At 51.1% G+C, this 23,558-nt stretch overlaps 2 protein-coding genes across 3 annotated transcripts in view; both read right to left on the bottom strand.

The window, feature by feature from the left end:
• The window catches only part of TBC1D2B (TBC1 domain family member 2B), a 30,184-nt gene extending 18,845 nt beyond the window's left edge, over window positions 1-11,339 (bottom strand). Inside the window, exons 1-3 of the mRNA XM_048481701.1 lie at window positions 10,823-11,339; window positions 5,088-5,241; window positions 2,086-2,251 (exon numbers count right to left, since the gene is read on the bottom strand). Coding sequence (XP_048337658.1) covers window positions 2,086-2,251; window positions 5,088-5,241; window positions 10,823-11,281 — 779 coding nt within the window. The 5' untranslated portion in view covers window positions 11,282-11,339. The remainder of the gene's footprint in view (window positions 1-2,085; window positions 2,252-5,087; window positions 5,242-10,822) is intronic.
• Window positions 11,340-19,668: 8,329 nt separating this feature from the next.
• Window positions 19,669-23,558, bottom strand: part of FAM81A (family with sequence similarity 81 member A) — a 28,338-nt gene continuing 24,448 nt past the window's right edge. For both annotated transcript variants that reach the window (XM_048481712.1, XM_048481713.1), the window contains one exon: window positions 19,669-21,783. In XM_048481712.1, coding sequence (XP_048337669.1) covers window positions 21,677-21,783 — 107 coding nt within the window. In that variant the 3' untranslated portion in view covers window positions 19,669-21,676. The remainder of the gene's footprint in view (window positions 21,784-23,558) is intronic.

Here is a 23,558-nt window from a genome sequence, read left to right as displayed (position 1 = left end):
GGCTTCAGAACTTCCACAGAGCTTCCATCTCTGTGTGCAATGTGCAAGAAGTCTTCTATCAGTCAGTTCTGTATTTGACATAAAAACACTGCTTGCAAAATAATTCATCTTGTGACTACCCTTCCTGAGGTTACTACAGGGCAGGCGTTTTTGACACGCTGCCCTTCAGCTGAACTGCTCCTCTGGGAGGGAGCTCAGCAGAACCAGAGAGCTTGGAAGGGAGTTGCTGGCCCCGCCCAGATTGACAGGGGTCTCCTCCTATGGGACAAGCACGGTTGCCTCTGAAACCTGTTCTCAGTAGGGACCAAGCCTGCTTCCCTTGCCGCCCTTACAATCGGACTAGCATAAGCATAAGCATGAGCATTTTTATTGTCATTGTGCACGCACAACGAAATTTACAGCAGCATTCCTCGATGCACACAAATTCAGACTCAGCGGTCTGCAACCTGTGGCTCTCCAGATGTTCATGGACTACAATTCCCATCAGCCCCTGCCAGCACGGCCAACTGGGAATTGTAGTTCATGAACATCTAGAGAGCCACAGGTTGCAGACCTCTGGACTAGACTGCTCAGCATGTCTCAGAGCAAATAAATGTGGTCACATTGCTAAATTTTGCAAAGAGAAATATATATTCAAAGCACGTGACCCAAAGGCTGTATTTTGACAAGGGAAAGCAGACCAGCGTAAGCCCAGTAGCCAAACTAGGGGAACTCTGGCCAAATCAGATTTTATTTCCCGGGGCTTTCTCTCTGTAACTTCGGAAAGTCCCAGCGTATTTCTTTTTGTACTCTGCATAGACAAGGAGCCCTTCGCTGCCCTTTTCTTATTAGTCTTCTCCTTCTTTGTCTAACTTTTTGGGGATGGGTGAAAATCAACACCACGCACTGACATGACAAGGAGGATGTGGGCTAATTTTCCCAGGGCCATTGAAGCAACAGTCACTGCACGTTCCCTGCCCTGTAATAACCGAGAAGGGACGGAGGGGGTTTGCAATCCTGTAGCCGTCCGAGGGGGAATCACCTCCCGGGACAGATATTCAGTACAACCATCAACCAAGATGAACCAGCCAAAAACTGAAAAGGGGAGGGGGTCACGAGTGGACCACAGCCTGAAGGGCAATTACAGCAGCACAGACCTTACAGAAGAAGAAGAGTTGGATTTATATCCCCCCTTTCTCTCCTTCAAGGAGACTCAAAGGGGCTTACAAACTCCTTTCCCTTCCTCCCCCCACAACAAACACCCTGTGAGGTAGGTGGGGCTGAGAGAGCTCCCTTCTCTTCTTCTAATCTCTTTGCTGCTGGAAGGAAGAGTTCAGCCCACATTTGAGCGTTCACACTTCCCTGATCGAAAACACCCCAAAATAAAACCCAGACGACTCAGGTTCTGGAAGCCAAGATCCACTTCAGCCAAGTCTGTCAACAGCCTCCGTGCCCCGCCCACAACGAAACAAGTGGCGTTTGCCAGGGGCTGCGCTTGAATAGACCTTGGAGAATTCCGCAGGGCCTGTAAAACGGTTTTGTTCCACCGGGCTTTTGGTGAGGCCGGCCGCGGACCCCCCCTCCAGGATGCCCCTATGTTGTGTGCTATTTCATCATCAGCACGCCCAATATAATACCTAATTGGACATTCGGCTATCTCCTGGCCACCGCCTTGGGATCGGGCGCCACACATTTTTATAATCTTATTGTTATGTATATTGTACTGATGCTGCTAGTTTTATTAATTTTGTAAACTGTTTTAACTTGTTCTAATATATTTTATTTGGTGTATGTTGTTTTGGCCATTGTATGTTTGGCCCAGTGTACACCGCCCAGAGCCCTTCGGGGGTGGGCGGTTTATAAATTTGATATATTAGATAGATAGATAGATAGATAGATAGATAGATAGATAGATAGATAGATAGATAGATAGATAGATAGATAGATAGATAGATAGATAGATAGATAGATAGATAGATAGATAGATAGATAGATAGATAGATAGATAGATAGATAGATAGATAGATAGATAGATAGATAGATAGATAGATAGGATGCTTTTGGACGGTCGTGCACAGTCTGAGCACCAAGACGCAGAATGCTCACTTGATCTCGTTCCCCCACTGCTTCAAGGCAAAGTTGATGGCGTTCGGCTGCCCTGGGACCGGGTGGCACGCCGCTTGTTCCCCCACCAGCTCCGTGGGAGACGTCTCCACCGCAAGGACGTTCCTGGCCTTCTCCGCAGAGGCGTTTGGAAGCACGGCATTCAAATCTGAGGAGGAACAAGCAAGGATTTAATAATGCAACGGCTGCCAGGACATTCCACAGCAAGGCCCACCCAGTGCTGATCCACACTGGCCAGACGGTGAGGGGTCACCAAGAGTGTGACTCTGGCAAAGCAGCTATTATTTATTTACTCAGCGAGGAGGAAAAGCAACCTTGTCCTTTACGTTCCCCCAGATCAAACGCCTGCCCCTGGACAGAGGACGAGAGAACTTTCTCTGGTCTCGATGTCAACAGTAAGACTGCAGGGTGAAAAGGAGAAAACTCGCGCATCAGTTCAGGTTGGTTATTATAATTATTCATTGAATAAATTTCGTACCAGTCTCCTGGGCTGGAGTAGCAATTTACTTATAAGGAACCAAAATAATTTTACAACTCAATCACCAGTGGGAGACACAATTTTTGAAGTATAGTTATTATATATATAAACCTTTAATGGCATAATGAAAACAACAGCAGCAATATACCAGCAACAATGGGAACCTCAGTGTAATGATACAGTCTCCAATTACAAAGTTATAAACTCGCTGCTTTGTGATGACAGAGCACAAAAAGTTAGCCAGCGCTTCCAATACACTTGCAGAACCACAATCCAGCATCGTTACCACAATTGATAGATCAGTATTATCGATGGGGTTTTTTAACCACGGGTTTAGATATTTATTCCTGGCTAAACTGTGTAACGGGCAGTGTAGTATCACGTGTTGGATTGATTCTTCGTAAGCTGAACTGCAGGGACAAAATCTTTCATTAAAAGGCACTTTCTGTATTCTACCTTGAGTGGTAGCTGAAGGGAGAATATTGCACCTGGCACGGGTCGGGGCTCGTCGCAATTTGGGTTCTAAAACCAAATGGAAATATTTGGCCATGGTATGTGGTTTTAACGGTATACCCAAGTGCAAGGGAGAGCAGCGTTTATTAGCCTGCTGCATCAGGTGACTATACTCGAGATCATACAATCTCTTTTTGATAGTCAGCTTTAGATCACTGGCATTCATTAAAGCCAATGCATCCAAGGATAGACCCATTTCGTGGATTTTTGCCTCAACAAAGGACCACCACTCAGTTTTGGCTATGAAAGTAAGAGCCTGAAGGTATAGTTATTGTAGCCTGGTTGGTACAAGTTTTCTCCTTTTCACCTTGGTTGTGTGCCTTCCCCTTTTGCATAGCAAACAGAAAGACTGCAGGCAGCATGACTGAGAGCAGAAACGGACAGCGACAGCGGGCCCTCTCTCCCAAGCACGCCTGGGCAATAAACGCGTGCTTGTCACAGAGACGGTCTGTAGGCTCTTGATAAAACTGTCTTTGTTGTGGGGAGATACCACACTTGGCACCCAAATACAGCCATGTACACCTGATGGAAAGACAATACCTGCTCCAGAGTAATTAGGGATGCTGGGGGGCAGGGGAACTCCCCAAGAACCTCAGGGAACAGGTGAAAAAGATGTCAAACTACATCAGCATGCCAATTTAGGGCGATTGCAGTGGCGGGAGTTCTTATATCTCCATAGTTATGGACTGATAATTTCCGATCAGTTTCTTCCCTCGCCAGGCATGGCCAATTGGCCATGCTGGCAGGGGCTGATGGGGAATTTGTAGTCCATGTAAATGATATGGAGTGCCAAAGGTTCGCCACCACTGCTCTAGGAACTTTTCATGGTATTACCACATTGGTTGACATTTGATGTCACATCTGGGGTTTTGCCCGGACACGATGTCAGCACACAGTCCAACGTCATTTCCACCCCCCCTTGTTGTGTTTCTCTCACCAGTCTATGGGGAAGGGCTATTCCCCACAAGGCTGCCTGTCCAAAGTGGGCATTTGGCATGCCTTATAGCAGTATGTCTACCCCCCACGCGGATGGCCCTGCAAATTAGCACACAGACCTACAGGTGCACTCCAACGCCCTAATGCTGTTCTCTGTCATCTTCTTCAGGTAAGACATTTTGGGTTTTTCCACCTCTACTAATGGAAGTATTTTACCCCACTCTGAGCACCTGGAACAGGAATGTGATGATAAATACAAACCCTCACGCAAATAACAGCCAGCTCACTGGAAGGTTAATAAGTTACCACTCAAGGCAAACGCAACTCAAGTGAACTCTTGGGGCACGGATCTCGACTGTCCAGAACAAACAGAACGATGCAGTCAGCAATGGAGTCGCAGTAAACAATCCTGAATCTCCACCACAAATTTCCTGTGCCCTGCCCTGCACAGCCCAGGCTAGCGTGCAGTGGTGGGATCCAAAAATTTTAGTAACAGGTTCCCATGCTGGTGGGATTCAAACTGTGGCGTAGTGCCAATGGGGCTGGGCGGGGCACGATGGGGGCATGGCATTCCTGGGCGGGGCTGTGGCAAGGACACAGTCCGCTGCCAGCCGGTCCTTAAAGGAAATCGAATGGCACGAGGGCGTAATGGCTGCCACGTAGCATCGCGCACCTCCCCTGCTAGACTGCTTCCAGTTCTGGCGCCGCTTACTGCTGAGAGAGAGGGGCGAATTCAAGGCAAAAAATCACGTGGCAAAATCACCAAGTAGTAACCCCCTCTCGGCACACACAAATAATGAGTAACCTACTCTCGGGAACCTGTGAGAACCTGCTGGATCCCACCTCTGCTAGCGCGACCTCTTCAGATCTGGGGAGCTCAGCAGAGTACTTGGATGAAAGACCACCACCGGTGAGGGAAGTCCAGGGTCGCGGATGCAGGAGGGCAGGCAATGGCAAAAACCAAGCACCGCTGAAAGTCTCTTGTCGTGGAAAGCTCTGCAGAGCGAGGTGTCAATTGCCCGTGACTTGACCGCAAAACACATTTTAGAAGAGTTACCTGCGTTGTCTTTGGCAACGAGCCCCTTGGAGAAGTGGCTGGGGGTGGGTGACATCCGGCTGTCCCTCTGGGCGGCATCCAGGCTGTTGCAGTACTCCCACCTCTTCTGCTGCAGCTCCTGCAGCCAGTAAGTCATGTCCTGGTGGGTGGCTGCCTGCAGTATGGAGAAGCAGGAGGGCTGAGAGGGCTTCCAAAGAGGCACACCGGTCAGGATCGCCAGGCACACCAACCAGGAAGAGCAACTTTCAGAGGAGTGGGGCAGGGATCCCAAAAGGGATCAGGTGCTACAGATGCACACAGGGCAGGATCTCGTTAGACCAGAGGTCTGCAGCCTGCGGCTCTCCAGATGTTCATGGACTACAAATCCCATCAGCCCCTGCCAGCACGGCCATGCTGGCAGGGGCTGATGGGATTTGTAGTCCATGAACATCTGGAGAGCCGCAGGCTGCAGACCCCTGCCTTAGGCCATGTCGGAATGGAAACGGTGAAACAACTACGTCAGGTTTTGTTTGCATTTGTTGGCACTATGGATTCCTCGCAGGGCATACGAACATAAGAACAAGCCAGCTGGATCAGACCAGAGTCCATCTAGTCCAGCTCTCTGCTACTCGCAGTGGCCCACCAGGTGCCTTTGGGAACTCACGTGTAGGATGTGAAAGCAATGGCCTTCTGCAGTTGTAGCTCCCGAGCACCTGGTCTGATAAGGTATTTGCAATCTCAGATCAAAGAGGATCAAGACTGGTAGCCATAAATCGACTTCATAAATCTATCCAAGCCCCTTTTAAAGCTTGACTAACTTTTCAAAAATCCCTTTTAGACAGTTTTCCCAGGGTTAAGCCACTTTTGAGCAGGGGTTTGAAATATCAAGGAGAACAACAGACACCCAGTTAGAATAGATTTAGAACAGCCAGCAGACCTGACTGTCAAAAATCTGGCAGGATTTGGAAAAGGTCTCGTAATACTTTTGGAAAGTTAAAAAAAAGAAGCAGACGCCCCTCTTTGGACAAGGAAGAGAATTCCATCAAATCAGAGCCGCCTCAGAGAAGGACCCGACCTTCGCTGCCTCGGTTTCTTGGCTAAAACAGCAGCTGGGCATAAAATGAATGCAGACTCCTTCGTCTCTCACTCAGGATACTACTACCGTGTTTCCCCAAATATAAGACAGTGTCTTATATTAATTTTTGCTCCCAAAGGTGTGCTATGTCTTATTTTCAGGGGATGTCTTATTTTTCTGTGTTCTGTTCGTCGGGCATGCTTCCATACAAAAACTTTGCTATGTCTTACTTTCGGGGGATGCCTTATATTTCGCACTTCAGCAAAACCTCTACTATGTCTTATTTTTCGGGGATGTTTATATTCGGGGAAACAGGGTACCAGAAGTCCCCGGGACACGGATGAAACTGACATTTTCACTCTGGCAAGCTGTTCCTGGTGCCTTCCGAAGGACCAGATTTTGGTCCATAGCAGAAGCAGCAGGCATTGTTGGTATTCAGATTACAAGATCACCCTTAGCACTAGGAAAACTCCTTGCAAGAAAGCTCTCTGGGTCACCGAGAGGGGGAGAGAGCCCGGTAGCCCCCTGGCTCTTCTGGAACGCGGGCCTCACCATGTGCCAAGAAATACTCAGGAACTTGTGCAGCCACATTTAAGCAGAAAATTACTCAAGATCGAGGAACAGGAAATTTCAGAGGCCAACCACAACATGAGCGGGAAGTTAATTTGTCTTCCTTTACACAGCAAAGTGAGGTGGATGATAAAAGTCAGTGTTGCTTGGACAAAGAATTCTGCCCCAGCACCTTAAAAGCTGGCAAACATATTATGGGGTGAGGTTTCATGAGCGACGCTTCAACCAGGGAGCTGCACAGAACGCTGCACTAGTAGTGATGGGAGAAAACACCTCCTCAATTCGGGGAAAAAGCCACGCAAACTAAAAAGGAAGGCAACTGTCAAACAAGTGTGTTACACCCTACTTGGCTAGCAGACCAATTCTACGTGCCTTTGTTTCAAATTGTCCCACTGCATCCCAAAGAAGCATGAATGCATCAGAGGTCAGTGGGGTGAGGCAGGGGTCTCCACAACGTTGACCCGGCAGCCCCATGAAACAAGAAATATCCTTCCCCCGCCTATTTTAGTAGCTGCCAAGCTGGTTTTTGTCTTTGGAGGACTGCTCAAGGTCTTCAGACACTCCCCTGCTAAGCAAATCTGTGGAAGTGGGAGAGCTAGCTGCAACGAGTAAAATGACACACACACTTACTCACTCACGTACTCAAGTGAGGAGGAAGGTCCAAAAAGTACATTTAGAGAACTGGAAGTGGTTTGAGGTGTTCCAGCATGTTGAGCAATCCCTGTCTTAAAAGGAACCCTTCTCTGGGGGATTTCTTTCTCCTCAGGTTCCAGTTCTACAGTCAACTGTATTTATTTTACATTATTTGGTATGTGTTCAAACTGCATTACACACAAATCTAAAGCAGATGTGCGCGCACACACCCCTTTCTTGGAAGGGGCTGCCACTGATACCAGAGGACACTCGAAGGGCAGTCCTGAAATACAGGGTTGATTCTCCACTCGGACCTTTTCCATGCCCACTTCACCCTGAAAGGTCAGTCCCATTTTTCATCGGTGTCAAACTCACGGCCCTCCAGATGTTATGGACTACAGTTCCCATCATCCCCTGCCAGCATCATGGGAACTGTACCTTTGGGGAAGCCAGCCGTTGATGGTGTGTGCCCTTTTTGTCTCTCCCTCTTAACATTCTGGGAGCTTATGAGATCTGGATTTACCGTCCCCCTCTCTGGGAGGGTTTCATTGATACTTTTAATGCTGGACGCCAAGTGGTTTATGTAGAACGCTGTAATTTTATGTTTTAATGCTGCTATTTAATGATATATTATTTATTTATTGCTATTGCTGTTATGTAACATTTTTTGTTGTTCACCGCCCAGAGCCCTTAGGGGATGGGGCGGTATATAAATATGATAATTAATAAACAAACAAACAAACAAACTGTAGCCCATAACATCTGGAGGGCTGAGAGTTTGACACCTGTGGGCTACATGAACTCCTGGTCTTAACACTCAGATGCAGGGAAGACCTCTGGGCTGTTGGAGGATTTCCACAACCTCCCACGTCGAGCCCAGTCAGCATAACTCCGATTGCATAAGGTTACCTATGTCTCCGGCTTGCCAAAAGCAAGACAAGAGAGTCAGCCTCCGAGCAATCGGCTCAGGGACACGCAATGAGCGACTGCCCCATGACACATGCGCAGGCTGTGAATAAGCACATTGAACACAGGAAAACAGAAGCACACGAAGCACTTGAAGGCAGGGGTGCCAAAGAGAGGGGAAGTCACTCTTCTTGCACCTCCTGAATTACGCTTTGCCTGATGGCAGATTGAACACAGGCCCAAGTGGCCCCTCTTAGAGAGCTTTGGAAATCAGCCTTTTGAAAAGTTAATATGGCTTTTCAGAGCTCCTTTCTCACGTCCATTCTGTCACGCTAAATTTAGCACAGGAACTGGCTTTAGGCCATCAGCCATGGCAATAGTTCAATCCAAGCCAGGATGTGTGGGATCAGCTGTGCCTCTGAGGCATGTTCCAAGGGCATCTGCATTTAGCATAAGCGGGGTCCCCAGCCTCCTGGCTACTTGGGTGCAATTCAGGCCAAAGGGAGAGTGGGCTAAAACGTGGGGGCTGCCCTCCAATTTGCAGCCTAATGTGAAACCCTGCTCAAGGGGGTCTCAGTGAGGCCGTGTAAATGTTCATGCAGCAGACGTTTGCGCTGGCAACATCCTCACCTACGTTGCTGCCCAGGGCCTCAACCATGGAGCAAAACGTCAGACATCACGCAAGGGTCAGGAGAACGCTAAAAACGGCTCCAAACACTCCAAACCAGCTTCCAGGAGAAGTGTTTGAATCGGAGTTGCTCTCTTAGCCCTGCCAAAGGGCTTGCTTGAAGGACAGCCAGCACCGCTGGGAAAGCCAGAACTGCAACGCGCATGTTTGCCACGCAACGGTTATACGACGTGCAGTCCATTCGTGCAAACTCTTGCGCGGCTTACCACTGGCCTCCTCCACGTCTCCTTCTGAAAAGATACTACAGGCTGTCCCTCTGTAGTGCCCACACAGGGAGAGAGACGGGATGGGCAGAGTCCGCCCATCACACAATTTGGTACCCCCGCCCCCTCCGCCGCCGCCGTAATTTGGCAGCCTTTCTTGGGAAAGCCTTCCAGCAGCATTTCTCTTCCCTCAAACCTTCATTGACTGCCCGTGGATGGGGAAAGTCAGGGGGCAACTGTTTCCAGAACTACTTGGGGGTTCATGGGCGAGGCAGAGGGGCTGTAGCTCAGGGGCCGGCAGAAGGGCCCGGTGCTTCTATTTCCAGAACTACTTGGGGGTTCATGGGCGAGGCAGAGGGGCTGTAGCTCAGGGGCCGGCAGAAGGGCCCGGTGCTTCTATTTCCAGAACTACTTGGGGGTTCATGGGCGAGGCAGAGGGGCTGTAGCTCAGGGGCCGGCGTGAAGGCCCGTAAGCTTCGCTATTCTCCCAGAACTGCCATTTGGGGGGTTCTATGGGCTTAGGCAGAGGGGCTGTAGCTCAGGGGCCGGCAGAAGGGCCTGGTGTGCTTCTTGGCTTCCAGAACTACTCTTGGGGTTCATGTATGCTTGGGCAGAGGGGCTGTAGCTCAGGGGCCGGCAGAAATGGAATGTGGCAACCAGCAGCCCAGCTGAAGCTGAGGACCCCTGTGCTGTCCCCAGCCTCGGTTCCCCTGATGGAAGGAAGTCCCACCCGCAATAGCCCAGGTGGTGCTGAGGGCAGGAGGTCAGTCTGGGACTGTTCCCGTTCTCCAATCCCAGCTCCGCTGCTGCAGCATGTCGGCTCACCAGGAATCTGTGCCGCCAGCCGGACGCCCAGGGCTGACCTACTTTGTCGTCGGAGGCAGACTGATCAGTTCAGAGGTAATCCTCTTTCGGCCAGATGTGCACGCGAAGCTGCCTTTTGCCGAGTCGGTCAGGCCGCTGGTCCATCCAGACCAGGTACTCAGCCTGGCACCTGCTCTCCAGGGTCTCAGGTGGAGCCCCATCTCTAACATCCCCTCCCGCCTGGTCCTTTCAACTGCAGATGTTGGCCATTGAATTTGGGACCTTCTGCAGCACAGGTGTCAAACTTGCGGCCCTCCAGATGTTATGGACTACAGTTCCCATCATCCCCTGCCAGCATCATGTAGTCCATAACATCTGGAGGGTTGCAAGTTTGACACCTATGTTCTGCAGGTCCTAGCAATGGGCCAAAGCCCCTTCCGCATGAGAAAGTCTGCCTATAAGGGCGGGGGGAGGCAGATGTTTTAAACCTAGGAGGCCAGGAGGCTCTGAAGTTGATTGGGTGGTCGTGGGCCAGTGGCAGCCTCTCTCAGACTTGCCTCCCTCGCAGGGCTGTTGCGATGGCAAAGAGAGCCGCTCAGAGACCGGACTGGCTTGGAGATGCACCAGTCAGACTGACAGGCAGGAAGGAGAATGGGGGTGGGGGGGTCTCCCTGCCTTCTCCCCCCATGCGACTAGTGGGGGCCGGGGAGGGGGTCTGCTTTTGGATTAGGGGTCTGGCTCTGTAGCGCCCGCACTGGTCAGAGTCCGCCCATCCCACGATGCAGATCCCGCCCTCCCCCACCCCCCATCTGGCCCGTCGCTCAGCCAGCCGCTGTCCCTTGCGGCGCTAGCTTTCTGCTTGCAGGGCGGCGCTCACCTTGAGGACGGTGACGGCGCCTCCGGGGCTGTGGATCTCGAAGGCGGTGCCGCGGGGGGCGTCGGGCGGCTGGCCGTGGTGGGGCTGGGGGTCGCCTGCTGCATGTCCCTCGGCGGCGGCGGCGGCGGCGGAAGCCGGGGGGTACTGGTGGTGGTCAGTGGCGTGGTGGTGGAGGGTGAAGGCGGCGCGGGCGATGTCCAGGCGTCCGAGGGGCAGCGCCTCCTGCGGGCCCTTGAAGTAGTAGAGCGAGCAGCGGCCCGGCTCGAAGACGAACCAGCGGCTGCGGAAGCCCCGCAGGGGGCCCTTGCCCGACAGGCGCTGCAGGTAGCCGCACAAGCGCGGGCGCGGAGGGGCAGCAGCCGCAGCAGCAGCAGCAGCAGCAGGAGCAGCAGGAGCGCGCTCGCCGGGACCCGAACTCGCCGCCGCCGGGCCCGACTCGCAGCCGCCCGCCGAAGGCATCACGGCGCCCTGCCCAGCCCAGGCCCCGCCAGCCAGCCAGCCAGCCAGCCAGCCAGCCGCGGAGGGGAAGGGAAGCGAAGGGAAGGGCGCGCAGGGATCTCCGCCTCCGCCGCCGCCTGATGGGACTTGTAGTCTTGCCCAGCAAGAGCGCACCGCTGGAAGCGGAGGGCGGGGGCCGGAGCGCGGGGGGAGGGCACCAGCCGCAATTGCAGCGCAACATCCTCAGCTGACTACGCAGCAACACCGCCCGTCGGTCACACGAATACGCGAGGAATGCCGGACTTGGGCACCCCCCCCCCCACCCCGGACAGTCCGCGCCCTGCAGTGTGGCCCCGAAGGTGGTCTATCCAACACAGCGATGGCGAACCTTTTCGAGACCGAGTGCAGCCCAAATTGCAACCCCAAAACCCACTTATTTATGGCCAAGGGCCATTTAACCTGAATGCTGAGGTTTTGGTTCAGAAACGCGTCACTCGGGAGCAAGCTTGGTGAAGCAACCGTGCAATGCTTCCAATGGGTGAATCAGAACCCTGGGAGGGTTTACTCAGAAGCAAGCCCCATTGCCAGCAACCGAGCTTACTCCCAGGTAAAGGATCGCACCCAGGCCAGCCTAGATATGTGTGTGTGGGGTGTGTGTGTGTGTGATTTTCCGTCCCTCCACATGACGGACTCTGTGCACGCGTGCCCAGTGGTGGGATCCAAAAATTTTAGTAACAGGTTCCCATGGTGGTGGGATTCAAACTGTGGCGTAGCGCCAATGGGGCTGGGCGGGGCACGACGGGGGTGTGGCGGGCATTCCAGGGCAGGGCATTCCTGGGCGGGGCTGTGACAAGGACTCAGCCGCTGCGCCGGTCCTTGGGCGGGAAACGAATGCACGCAGGCGCAGGCTGCCACGCACGCCGGTGCACCTCCTGCTAGACTGCTTCCAGTTCTGCGCGCTACTGCTGAGAGGAGGGGCGTAACTAAGGCAAAAATCACGGGGCAAAATCACCCATTAGTAACCCCCTCTCGGCACACACAAATAATTAGTAACCTACTCTCGGGAACCTGTGAGAACCTGCTGGATCCCACCTCTGCGCGTGCCCACAGAAAGGGCTCTGAATGCCACCTCTGGCACCCGTGCCATAGGTTCGCCACCGCTGTTCTAACAGATAGGAAATGCGACTGAGCTTCCTCGCAGACTTGTCAATGCAGCGTAAAGCTCGCACAGGTCGCAACAGGACAATCTGGCCACAAAGAACAAGAGTCTGGATTTATATCCCCCCCTTTCTCTCCTGTAAGGAGACTCAACGGGGTTTACAGTCTCCTTCCCCATCTCCCCCATCCCACAACAAACACCCTGTGAGGTGGGTGTGGCTGAGAGCGCTCCGGAGAACTGTGACTAGCCCAGGGGTAGGGAACCTTGTAACACTCAAAGAGCCATTTGGACCCGTTTTCCATGGGAAAAGAAAACACTTGGAGCCACAAATAATTTTTGACATTTAAAATAAAGATAACGCTATATATATTGGGTTTTTTTAACCTTTTACTCCGCTCATTTTGAGAAGTGCCGCGATGGATGCGGTTCGCTCCCTGCTGGCCTCGCAGGGCTGGGGCAAGGATGGGGCCAGCGGGCTTGGCCTCACTACCAGGCCGCTAGAAAGCTTCCGCCCAGCTCAAACGGGCAGGCGAGGGAAGCTTCCACGGCGCCGCTCCAAGCAGCCAGCCTCAGTGGGCAGTTATGCGCTCGCCTGCTGCCTGCAGGGCGGGAAGGATGGAGCCAGTGGCTCGGCTCGTGGAGCCGCAGTGCAAGGGCAGAAGAGCCGCATGCAACTCTCGAGCCGCAGGTTCCCTACCCCTGGACTAGCCCAAGGTCCCCCAGCTGGCACGTGTTGGAGTGCACAAGCTAATCTGGTTCCCCAGATAAGCCTCCGCAGCTCAAGTGGCAGAGCGGGGAATCAAACCCGGTTCTCCAGATTAGAGTGCACCTGCTGTTCACCACGACGCCACGCTGGTCTGATAAAATGTACAAAACCATCAAAAACTGCTCCTCGGCCGCTGCCCGGCTGCACTGTTTATTCAGCTTACATGTGCTTTGGCACCAGGCGCAGCTGCTCGAAGGGGAAGTTGGACTTCCCGTCCAAGGAATCCACAAACCACTTAAGGCAACATACGTTCGCCTGCCCCACTGCGGCCCCCAACAAGTATTGTTTTATGTATTGTCGAAGGCTTGTTTGTTTTGCTTCTAAAGTCGCCCATGTTCTCATCAGCTCTTCGAGGCTAAGAAGGGTCTGCCCCGGAAAGACCTCTGAGAAACACCGGGGTCTTTCCTGACCCATCTAGTCCAGTCCGTTCCCTGGTGACTGGCGGAAGTTCTCCGGGGCCTCCGGCTTTCCCAGCACCTGCTACCAGAGATCAGGGATCCATTAACTGGAGGAGCTTCCGTTTTCCTCTGGGACCTTCGGCACGTTCTCTATGCCCCTCCCTCATTTTTGCCTGAGTCCCCCAACCATTCTGGTTCCAAGTTAATTGGAAGTGGTGGCGAACCTATTGCAGTGGTGGCGAACCTATGGCACGGGTGCTAGAGGTGGCACTCAGAGCCTTCTCTGTGGGCACATGCAAACAGAGTTGCCCCCGCCCCCACACGCACATCTAGGCTGGCCTGGGCCACTGGGCTCAATTATTAGCATTAAACCTAAGACTTAGTTTTGGGGAAGCTGTGTAGGTAACCCTGTTAAGCATTGTTAAACCTCACTGATTTTCATGCAAAGAACTAAAGCACAATCCTTTACCTGGGAGTAAGCTCAGGTGCTGGCAATGGGGCTTGCTTCAGAGTAAACCCTCTTAGGGTCCTGACTCACCCGTTGGATGAGTTGCACGGTTGCTTCAAAGCAAAGCCACCGACTACCACCAAGCTTACTCCCGAGTAACGCATGCCTCGGAGCCAACTGTTTTTTTCTAAACTAAAACCTCAGTTTTCAGGTTAAATTGCCGTGTTGGCACTTTGTGATAAATAAGTGGGTTTTGGGCTGCAATTTGGGCACTCGGTCTCGAAAAGGTTCGCTATCACTGCCCTATTGGATCACTCTGCGAAGCCTGTGCTTCTGGACAGACCCAGTGCTTCTGTGGCGTTTCCCACACAACTTCCTAGTTTACATCACCCTTTAAGAAACAAACTTGTAGGGCTTGGTTTCTACATCCCAAACTCACCCCAGGCAGAAGTTCCTCTTTCTCCGGACTGCCATGCCTCTCCCTGCAACCTGCGTCCTCTGCGTTTAGTAAACACCAGCCATCTGTCACCAAAACCAAAAGTCGCCACAAACCTACACTAAAAATAAACCTCACGGCTGTAATTACATGTGAAAGAAAACACAACATCTACAAGGCAGAAGGAACCACCGGGAAATAGGTCTGACTGGGCTGCAACCAACCAGGCCAGGCGGCCTGTGGGTGGCTTGGGTCGGAGCAGGCCAGAAGAGACGGGGCAGCAGCGTGCCAGCAGGAATGGAGCCGTCTTCCTTGGAGAGACACCCCTGCTGAACCTGGCACCAGGAGCATTGGGGAGGGAGGGACACACCTATGGGCCTATGGCAGTGGTGGCGAACCTATGGCATGGGTGCCAGAGGGGGCACTCAGAGCCCTCTCTGTGGGCACACACAGAGCCCCCCCGAATCTAGGCTGGCCTGGGCCGCTGGGCTCGATTATTAGCATTAAACCTAAGACCTAGTTTTGGGGAAGCAATGTAGGTAGCCCTGTTAAGCGCTGTTAAACCCCACTGATTTTCATGCGAAGAACTAAAGCCCGATCCTTTACCTGGGAGTGAGCTCGGTTGCTGGCAAAGGGGCTTGCTTCTGAGTAAACCCTCCTAGGGTCGTGATTCACCCATTGGAAGAGTTGCTTGGTTGCTTCAAAGCCAAGCCACCAACTACCACCAAGCTTACTCCCGAGTAATGCACACCTTGGAGCCAACCGTTTTTTCTAAACTAAAACCTCAGTATTCAAGTTAAATGGCCGTGTTGGCACTTTGCGATAAATAAGCGGGTTTGGGGGTGCAATTTGGGCACTCAGTCTCAAAAAGGTTCGCCATCACTGGCCTATGGACTGCACTTTATCATCCACCGTAGCCTGTGAGCTGAGGTCTCAACCAGCCTCAAGATCCCACCAGCTGCTACCTCACGAAATTTCTGAAGAATGGAGTGTTTGGTTGGGCCTAGAACACTGCCTTGGATCCTGTGGCGGTGTGGGAGAAAGGCACAGCAGGGTATAAATATTTAAAATCAGATAGGTACCTCCCAGCATTTCACAACCAACAACAGGGCCACGCCGGTTGTGACAACGTCCGGATCGTTGCGTCAAGAATCGCCACCTGAGCCTTGCTCCTGCGCACTCAGGGCACTTTTCTACCTGCCGCGTGCTGTGTTAATTTACTTCCGGATAGCCTTTCTTCTGTTGATTTTGAAAGCCAAGAAGGTTAAAGATACACAGGCACAACAGGTCAGCCGCAGCTCAGGAGACGACTTGGCAGGAGTGGTGTGGGAGAGGCAAGTCATGTGCTGTGTGTGTGTGTGGGGGGGGGGGGTGCGTTTCTGTGTCTGCAGTGATTCTGGAAATGACACACGCAGTCCCCACACGGAAATGTATGTTCCTGGTGTTTGGGGGAAGGCCAGGCAATTCACAATTCAGGCACTTCACATGTGTTTTTCTAAATGAACCAACCCTTCCCCAGAAAGAAAACAGGGGGTATCACTGACCCAGTATGTATCCCAGCCTTTGCCCTGTGAAAAGGGAGGTCTGGATGGAGGCAAAATTATCTTTAGTTTCAGGAAGGGCTACAGTAAATGAATGCACCCTTGTGATCAGGTAGGCAGCAAATCTTGCAGTCTGTACTTTAAGAAACAGCTCCATTCCCTGTACAAAACCGAGATTTTTTCCGGGCTGGCCATCCCTTCTGCCAAGAATATTAGAGGCAGGCATTGAAGTCTGAAAGCAAACTGTCAGTGGGGTACAAGATCACCTTCCAAAACCGCCATTTTCTCCATGGGAACTGATTCCCATAACCCAGAGACCAGATGTAATTCTAGATCTCCAGCCATCCCCTGGAAACTGGCAACCCTATGAACAGAAACAGATCATAACTGCCTGCGACCCTTTGGAGAAGAGAAGGCCCTTCCCAGCAAGAGTCTCTCGCTCATTGCCTGTGCGGGAGTCTTCCTTCCTTCGCCCACCACCAAAATTTGGATGCGCCCACGACGTGCTTGCCGACACGGGGAGAAGGACAGCGTGCTCTTTGCAGTCTGAAATGTACAGTTTTATTCAGGTTTATTCATCATTCAAAGAAAGCAGAAGCCCACGACCGCTTACCATGTTGTTCATACCGGACTGCACAAAGTTTTACAAGAAAACATTATTCGTTTCCATCTCCGTCTGTTATTCGTCCCTCTTCTCTCCCTCTTCTTGTTCTTATAATACTTGGAAATACTTCGTGATTTTTTAAAAAAAAAACGTGGGCTCTTCCTACTGTTTATGGACGCAGATTTACGAGATAACTAAGAACACATTTCTAAGAAAAAATATGTCTTGTCTCAAAATCACATTGAAGAAATACCTGGGCAGATTTATTAATCGTCATCTCCGTGGAAAACGGGACTAACTTAGCTGCCACTGTAATACTTCCGTACAGCACGGGTGCTTCACTCTCGAGCAAAACCGGCAAGGTCTCTTTTGCGGTTACAAAACACTGTGAATTGAGGCCGCTCCGTCAGTGGCAACAAAATCCCGCTCTTACAAAGAGTCTTTCCACAGAATATTCTCTACTGTTCTGGTTGGCAATTGTGGAAAACACCAGAGAAATTGCCGAGGGATCCAGGGTTCCCCTCCCCAGTCTCCCCCATTTTTCTAACACAAAAACTAAAGATTTGGAGGGAAATTATAAAGCCTGTTATTAAATACTGGCTGCTTTGGGTTGTCCAGGCTATGTGACCACGATCTAGTAGTTTTTGTTCCTCACGTTTCGCCCACTTCAATCGTTGGCATCTTCGGAGCCATGCACAGTAAGACGTGTTTCTCAATGTGGCCCATCTTGTTATTAATTGCTCTGTGCACGACCTGAGTTTGGTCCTGACAGAAGTCAGTTTCAGGTGGCTGGCTTAAGATTGACTCGCCCTTCCATCCTTCTGAGGTCAGTAAAATGAGCACCCACTTTGCTGGGGGTAAAGTCAGAGGTGGGATCCAACCAGTTCTCACCACTTCTCTAGAAGTGGTTACTAATTTTTTCTGAGTGCCGAGAAGGGGTTACTAAAGCAACCTCCCTGCCCAAAAGGGACTGGAGGTGCATACCGTGTTTCTCCGAAAATAATAACATCAGAACATCAGAACAAGCCAGCTGGATCAGACCAAAGTCCATCTAGTCCAGCTCTCTGCTACTCGCAGTGGCCCACCAGGTGCCTTTGGGAGCTCACGTGTAGGATGTGAACGCAACGGCCTTCTGCGGCTGTTGCTCCCGATCACCTGGTCTGCTCAGGCATTTGCAATCTCAGATCAAGGAGGATCAAGATTGGTAGCCATAGATCGACTTCTCCTCCATCAATCTGTCCAAGCCCCTTTTAAAGCTATCCAGGTTAGCAGCCATCACCACCCCCTGTGGCAGCATATTCCAAACACCAATCACACGTTGCGTGAAGAAGTGTTTCCTTTTATTAGTTCTAATTCTTCCCCCCAGCATTTTCAATGAATGCCCCCTGGTTCTAGTATTGTGAGAAAGAGAGAAAAATTTCTCTCTGTCAACATTTTCTACCCCATGCATAATTTTATAGACTTCAATCATATCCCCCCTCAGACGTCTCCTCTCCAAACTAAAGAGTCCCAAATGCTGCAGCCTCTCCTCATAGGGAAGGTGCTCCAGTCCCTCAATCATCCTTTTGCTTGCCCTTTCTGCACTTCTTTTTCTTGTATCTCCCTCAATATCCCTTTTTTTTTGAGATGCGGCGACTCAGAATAGTTAGACAGTGTCTTATATTATTTTTTTGCTCCTAAGGATGCTTATGTCTTATTTTCAGGGATGTCTTATTTTCCTCGTGGTTCTTGTCTGCCGGGCATGCTTCCAAACAAAAACTTTGCTACGTCTTACTTTTGGGGGATGCCTTATATTTCGCACTTCAGCAAAACCTCTGCTCTGTCTTATTTTGGGGGGATGCCTTATATTTGGGGAAACAGGGTATATGCGGCGGCGCCACTGTTTGAATCCCACCACCATCGGAACCGGTTATTAAAATTTTTGGATCCCACCACTGAGTAAAGTGTCGAGGAGTGGGGAAGGCAATGGCAAACCACTCTGTAAACATAAAGCCTGCCTAGTAAACGTCGTGATGTGGGGTCACCCCGTGGGTCAGTAACGACCCAGTGCTTACACAGGGGATTGACTACCTTTACCTAATTGCCACAAAGTCCTTTGAAAGGTAATCTCAGAAGTTGTCGGTTGTTCTTCCTGGGTGGTTAGATCCTGTGGCACCACCTTGTGGCAAAAGCTTCACACCACAGCTAGGGCACTTCGCACAAATAAGGTTTCAGGCTGAAACACAAAAAGGCCTCTGTTTATGCCCCAAAACCATGTTTCCTTTGCTTACAGCTTGGCCTAAAGCAGTGGTGGCGAACCTATGGCACGGGTGCCAGAGGTAGCACTCAGAGCCCTCTCTGTGCGCACGCGTGCACAGAGTTCGTCATGTGATAATAGTGTAATTTTGGGGAAGCAGTGTAGGTAACCCTGTTAAGCGCTGTTAAACCCTACTGATTTTCATGGGAAGAACGAAAGCATGATCCTTTACCTGGGAGTAAGCTCAGTTGCTGGCAGTGGGGTTTGCTTCTGAGTAAACCATCCTAGGGTCATGATTCACCCGTTCGAAGCATTGCACAGTTGCTTCAAAGCAAAGCCACCGACTACCACCAAGCTTACTCCCGAGTGACGTGCGCTTTAGAGCCAACCGTTTTTTCTATACGAAAACCTCAGTATTCAGGTTTAATTGCCATGTTGGCACTTTGTGATAAATAAGTGGGTTTTGGGTTGCAGTTTGGGCACTCGGTCTCTAAAAGGTTCACCATCACTGGCCTAAAGGAACTGGATCAACCTGTTTCTCGTCTGATCCAAAGGAGGCAATTCTGGTTGCATCTTTTCCTGTTCAGGAACCACTGGTCAGCAACTCCGGGGGGGGGGGGGGGTGCACATCTCCCGAGGGCAAGGAGGTTTTGCCGGGGCCATTTTTGGTCACTGGCCCCTTCCGCACATGCAGAATAATGCACTTTCAATCCACTTTCAATGCACTTTGCAGCTGTGCAGAATAGCAAAATCCACATGCAAACAGTTGTGAAAGTGGATTGAAAGTGCATTATTCTGCATGTGCGGAAGGGGCCACTGTGAGGTTTGCAAGAAATGCAACACAGCTGGTTCCAGGAAGGCAGTGCCAGGAACGTCCTCCCTGGAGGACTCTGATGTGTCATGGCCGTCCCCTTCTCCTATTAAGCAACACAGCCCTTCCTAGGAATCTTTGACGTCTGTTCTAAAGAACCAAGGGGTGGGGAAGACATGAGCACAGTGACTGTAGAAATACACAGGCCCTGTTTGCACTTTTGATTCCAGTGGGAAAGAATGGGGCCCCTGCTTATAAAACCAATCACCTTGGAGAGTCTGTCCTCACCTCTGGAGCCCTGACTGACCTGCAGCTCAGGCCTCAGTTCCCCCAGTCACGGCTAATCATGGGTGTTCACACAGATGGTAACATGCCAGGAGAAGTCCTGGGGAACGTGGGCACAAGAACTCTCTGGGTGAGATAAGGAGCAGGGCTTGAGGGGTGCTGAGATCGTGGAGCACTTGAGACAAGAAGGAGACGTCGTCTTGCTTCGTGCAGACAGGAGGCCAAGAAACAGGCCTGTTCCCTCTGGCACCCAGGTGAGGCTGCCAATTCCAGGTGGGGAAATTCCTGGAGCCTGCGAAGGGGAAGGGCCTCAGCAGGGAAACAAAGCCACGGAGGCTCCCCCCGCCCCTGCCACAAACCTGCCATTTTTATGCCAGGTGAGCTGATCTCTGTAGTTTGGAGATCAATTCTAATTCCAGGCGATCTCCAGGCCTTGCCTGGGGGTTGGCAGCCCCAAACCTCGGTGAGAGAGAACATAAGAACATAAGAACTAGCCAGCCGGATCAGACCAGAGTCCATCTAGTCCAGCTCTCTGCTACTCGCAGTGGCCCACCAGGTGCCTTGGGGAGCTCACATGCAGGATGTGAAAGCAATGGCCTTCTGCTGCTGCTGCTCCCGATCACCTGCTCTGCTCAGGCATTTGCAACCTGAGATCAAGGAGGATCTTATACCTGTAAAGACAAAACTGCAGCAAGTGGTCAACCCGTCCCTCATAGAATGAAGCAAATGGACTTTGTTCAGTACTCTCGATATTGACGTAGGTGGGAAACGTGGCTTGGGCATCCTCCTGTACCCTGGCGGGATCCCAGCCAGACCTTTCTCAGCCTGGGGTGCAGCGGGAGGCCCCCTTTCTCCTGCATGTACGAAAGTCATGTATGCAGAGAGTAGCAGACTGGCATTACGTCTGAGGATGTAGCAAGACAGGGAGCAAGTAAATGGGCTGTTGGGGCAGACTGCATTCTCTGCATCCCCCCCGCCCCACCCACCCACGCCCAAGGGCTGGCCAGGATGATTTCCTGTGAGTCCATCTGTTTGGGCTACCAGTTTCCCCTGGGGGCCAGCTGGCTGTTCCCTTTTCCCCAGTTCAGTGACTGTTGCACCTTGAAAAAAGGAGCACACCTCTGCCGAGACAAGCCCAGAGATAAAGCCAACAGACAAACAGAATGCACGGAGGAAGGTGGGCTTTCTACTCTGCAAAGGCCTGGGCTGGACACAACCCAGCAAACAGAGCCTGGCGGCTGGTTCTGATGAGATTCAGATTAGCACTCTCTCATTCTGGCGCAGAAACTAGTTTTGGTGAGGTGTGCAAATCTGAGCCAGTCCCATCTCAGCTGCGGTCAACGGGGCCAAACTGATCCAAATTTGAAATTTCATTTTGACAGTATGGCCAGCTGCGCCTCTTTCCACACGCTCAGCCCACAGTGTTTCAAGGCCTCTGCACAAACTCACGGCCTGTTTCACATGAGGTAATGCTTCTGGAGTCAACAGAGTCATATGGCAGTGATTCCCACAGGTCTTCTGGGGAAAGGGGTTGGTTTCACTCGCAAAGCCTCGGTTGGACTATTTACAGGAACTGTACAGGTCCATGCAAGGGAAGCATGTCACTCAGTCCAGACATTAGATGGACATCCTGACCTGAAGGCAGGTGTAGGCAGATCCCAACTTCACCTGCACCCGGCTCCACCATCAGCTGAGATCCTGGGCTGGAAACCAGGATTAGCAGTTCGGCCTCTTACTTCATCTGCTGAATCTGCTTCTGTAGTTCTTCCTTGTCCAGCTTCATTTTCATTTCAAGAACCTGCCGCAAGGATCCGATGCTTTCGTAGATGGCAGCAAACCCTGACACGGGAAGAATGGAAATTAACCCTCAGAGCATCTTTTTTTTTGGGGGGGGGGGGGAATCTAAGAACGTGTGAAGCTAAGAACGTAAGAAAGAGCCTGCTGGATCAGACCAGAGTCCATCTAGTGTGGTGGCTAACCTTTGGCACTCCAGATGTTATGGACTACAATCCAGGTGTTATGGACTACGATATGGACTACATGGCCAATTGGCCATGCTGGCAGGGGCTGATGGGAATTGTAGTCCATAACATCTGGAGTACCAAAGGTTTGCCACCATTGAGTCCCGCACTCTGCTACTCGCAGTGGCCCACCAGGTGCCTTTGGGAGCTCACAGGCAGGCTGTGAAAGCAAGGGCCTTCTGCGGCTGTTGCTCCTGAGCACCTGGTCTGCTAAAGCATTTGCCACCTCAGATCAAGATTGGTAGCCATAGATTGACTTCTCCTCCATATATCTGTTCAAGCCCCTTTTAAAGCAATCTTGATTTTCCTTGATCTTAGATTGCAAATGCCTTAGCAGACCAGGTGCTCGGGAGCAGCAGCAGCAGCAGCAGAAGGCCATTGCTTTCACCTCCTGCAGGTGAGCTCCCAAAGGCACCTGGTGGGGCACTGCGAGTAGCAGCAGAGTGCTGGACTAGATGGACTCTGGTCTGATCCAGCTGGCTTGTTCTTATGTTCTTATGTTCTTAAAGCTATCCAGGTTAGAGACCATCACCACCTCCTGTGGCAGCATATTCCAAGCACCAATCACACGTTGCGTGAAAAAATGTTTCCTTTTTTTTGTCCTAATTCTCCCCCCCCCCCCCCCAGCATTTTCAATGAGTGCCCCCTGGTTCTAGTATTGTGAGAAAGAGAGAAAAATATCTCTGTCAACATTTTCTACCCCGTGCATAATTTTTAGACTTCAATCATCCCTACTAAAGGTAAGGCTGCTTGTTAATTTGTGATTCTTTCTTACCAGAAAGAGGATACCACCTGTGCAAACGGCCCAATTCTGAGCAGGCAAGAAAAAGGTGCAGCACCGGAAATAAATATTGAGCAAAGAAGGAACTAAGCAAATGTTTAGGATGTTCTCAGTGTCCCACTCTGTCTAAGACAAGAAGCAGGGTTGGTTAAAGTCGAGACAACCTTTTGGAGGCTTATTATCAAATACTGGCTTAAAGTCCTTTCCCACCCCATGGGCTTATTGCCTTTGCTACTGGCAGCAACACCATATCCAAGCTGGCTAGAAAAAATAACACTTAAACTTACACAGTGTGGCTTGGATCCTGTACAACTATTGGAACTGGATCATTGCAGAGCAACAGCCTTGGTCTATCAACGGCTCAATGACATTGAAATGCAAACAGATTTCCCCTTGTTACCGGTGTTATATAAACCATTAAAATCTTGGACAGGTATCTCGGTATGTCCAATATAACATCTACGAAATGCCGCTGGGCCTTTTCAAGGGCCCGTTTTGACGCTTTTCCATCAGCCAATCTAATGGGCAGATTTCAAAAAATTCCACGACATAGGAGACTGTGTTTGCAACTCAGGGGAAGTGGACTCTGTATTACATATTTTATTGCATTGTGAACTCCATAAAGGGGAAAAGGAGGCTTTAATTCATCCATTGTTTATCCAGTACAGAAATTTAACTAGAGTTAATTCCGATTCAGTTCTTGTGAGAATTTTGCTGGAAGACCAAGTTTCTCTTATATCTCAGCAGGTAGCTAAATTTTGTATGGTGGCATATAGTAAGAGAAGAATCATGTTGGGACCAAGACCCAGACC

This window comes from Sphaerodactylus townsendi, linkage group LG17, assembly GCF_021028975.2.
Source record: "Sphaerodactylus townsendi isolate TG3544 linkage group LG17, MPM_Stown_v2.3, whole genome shotgun sequence".
NCBI lineage: Eukaryota > Metazoa > Chordata > Lepidosauria > Squamata > Sphaerodactylidae > Sphaerodactylus > Sphaerodactylus townsendi.
This window is presented reverse-complemented; position numbering and strand designations above follow the sequence as displayed.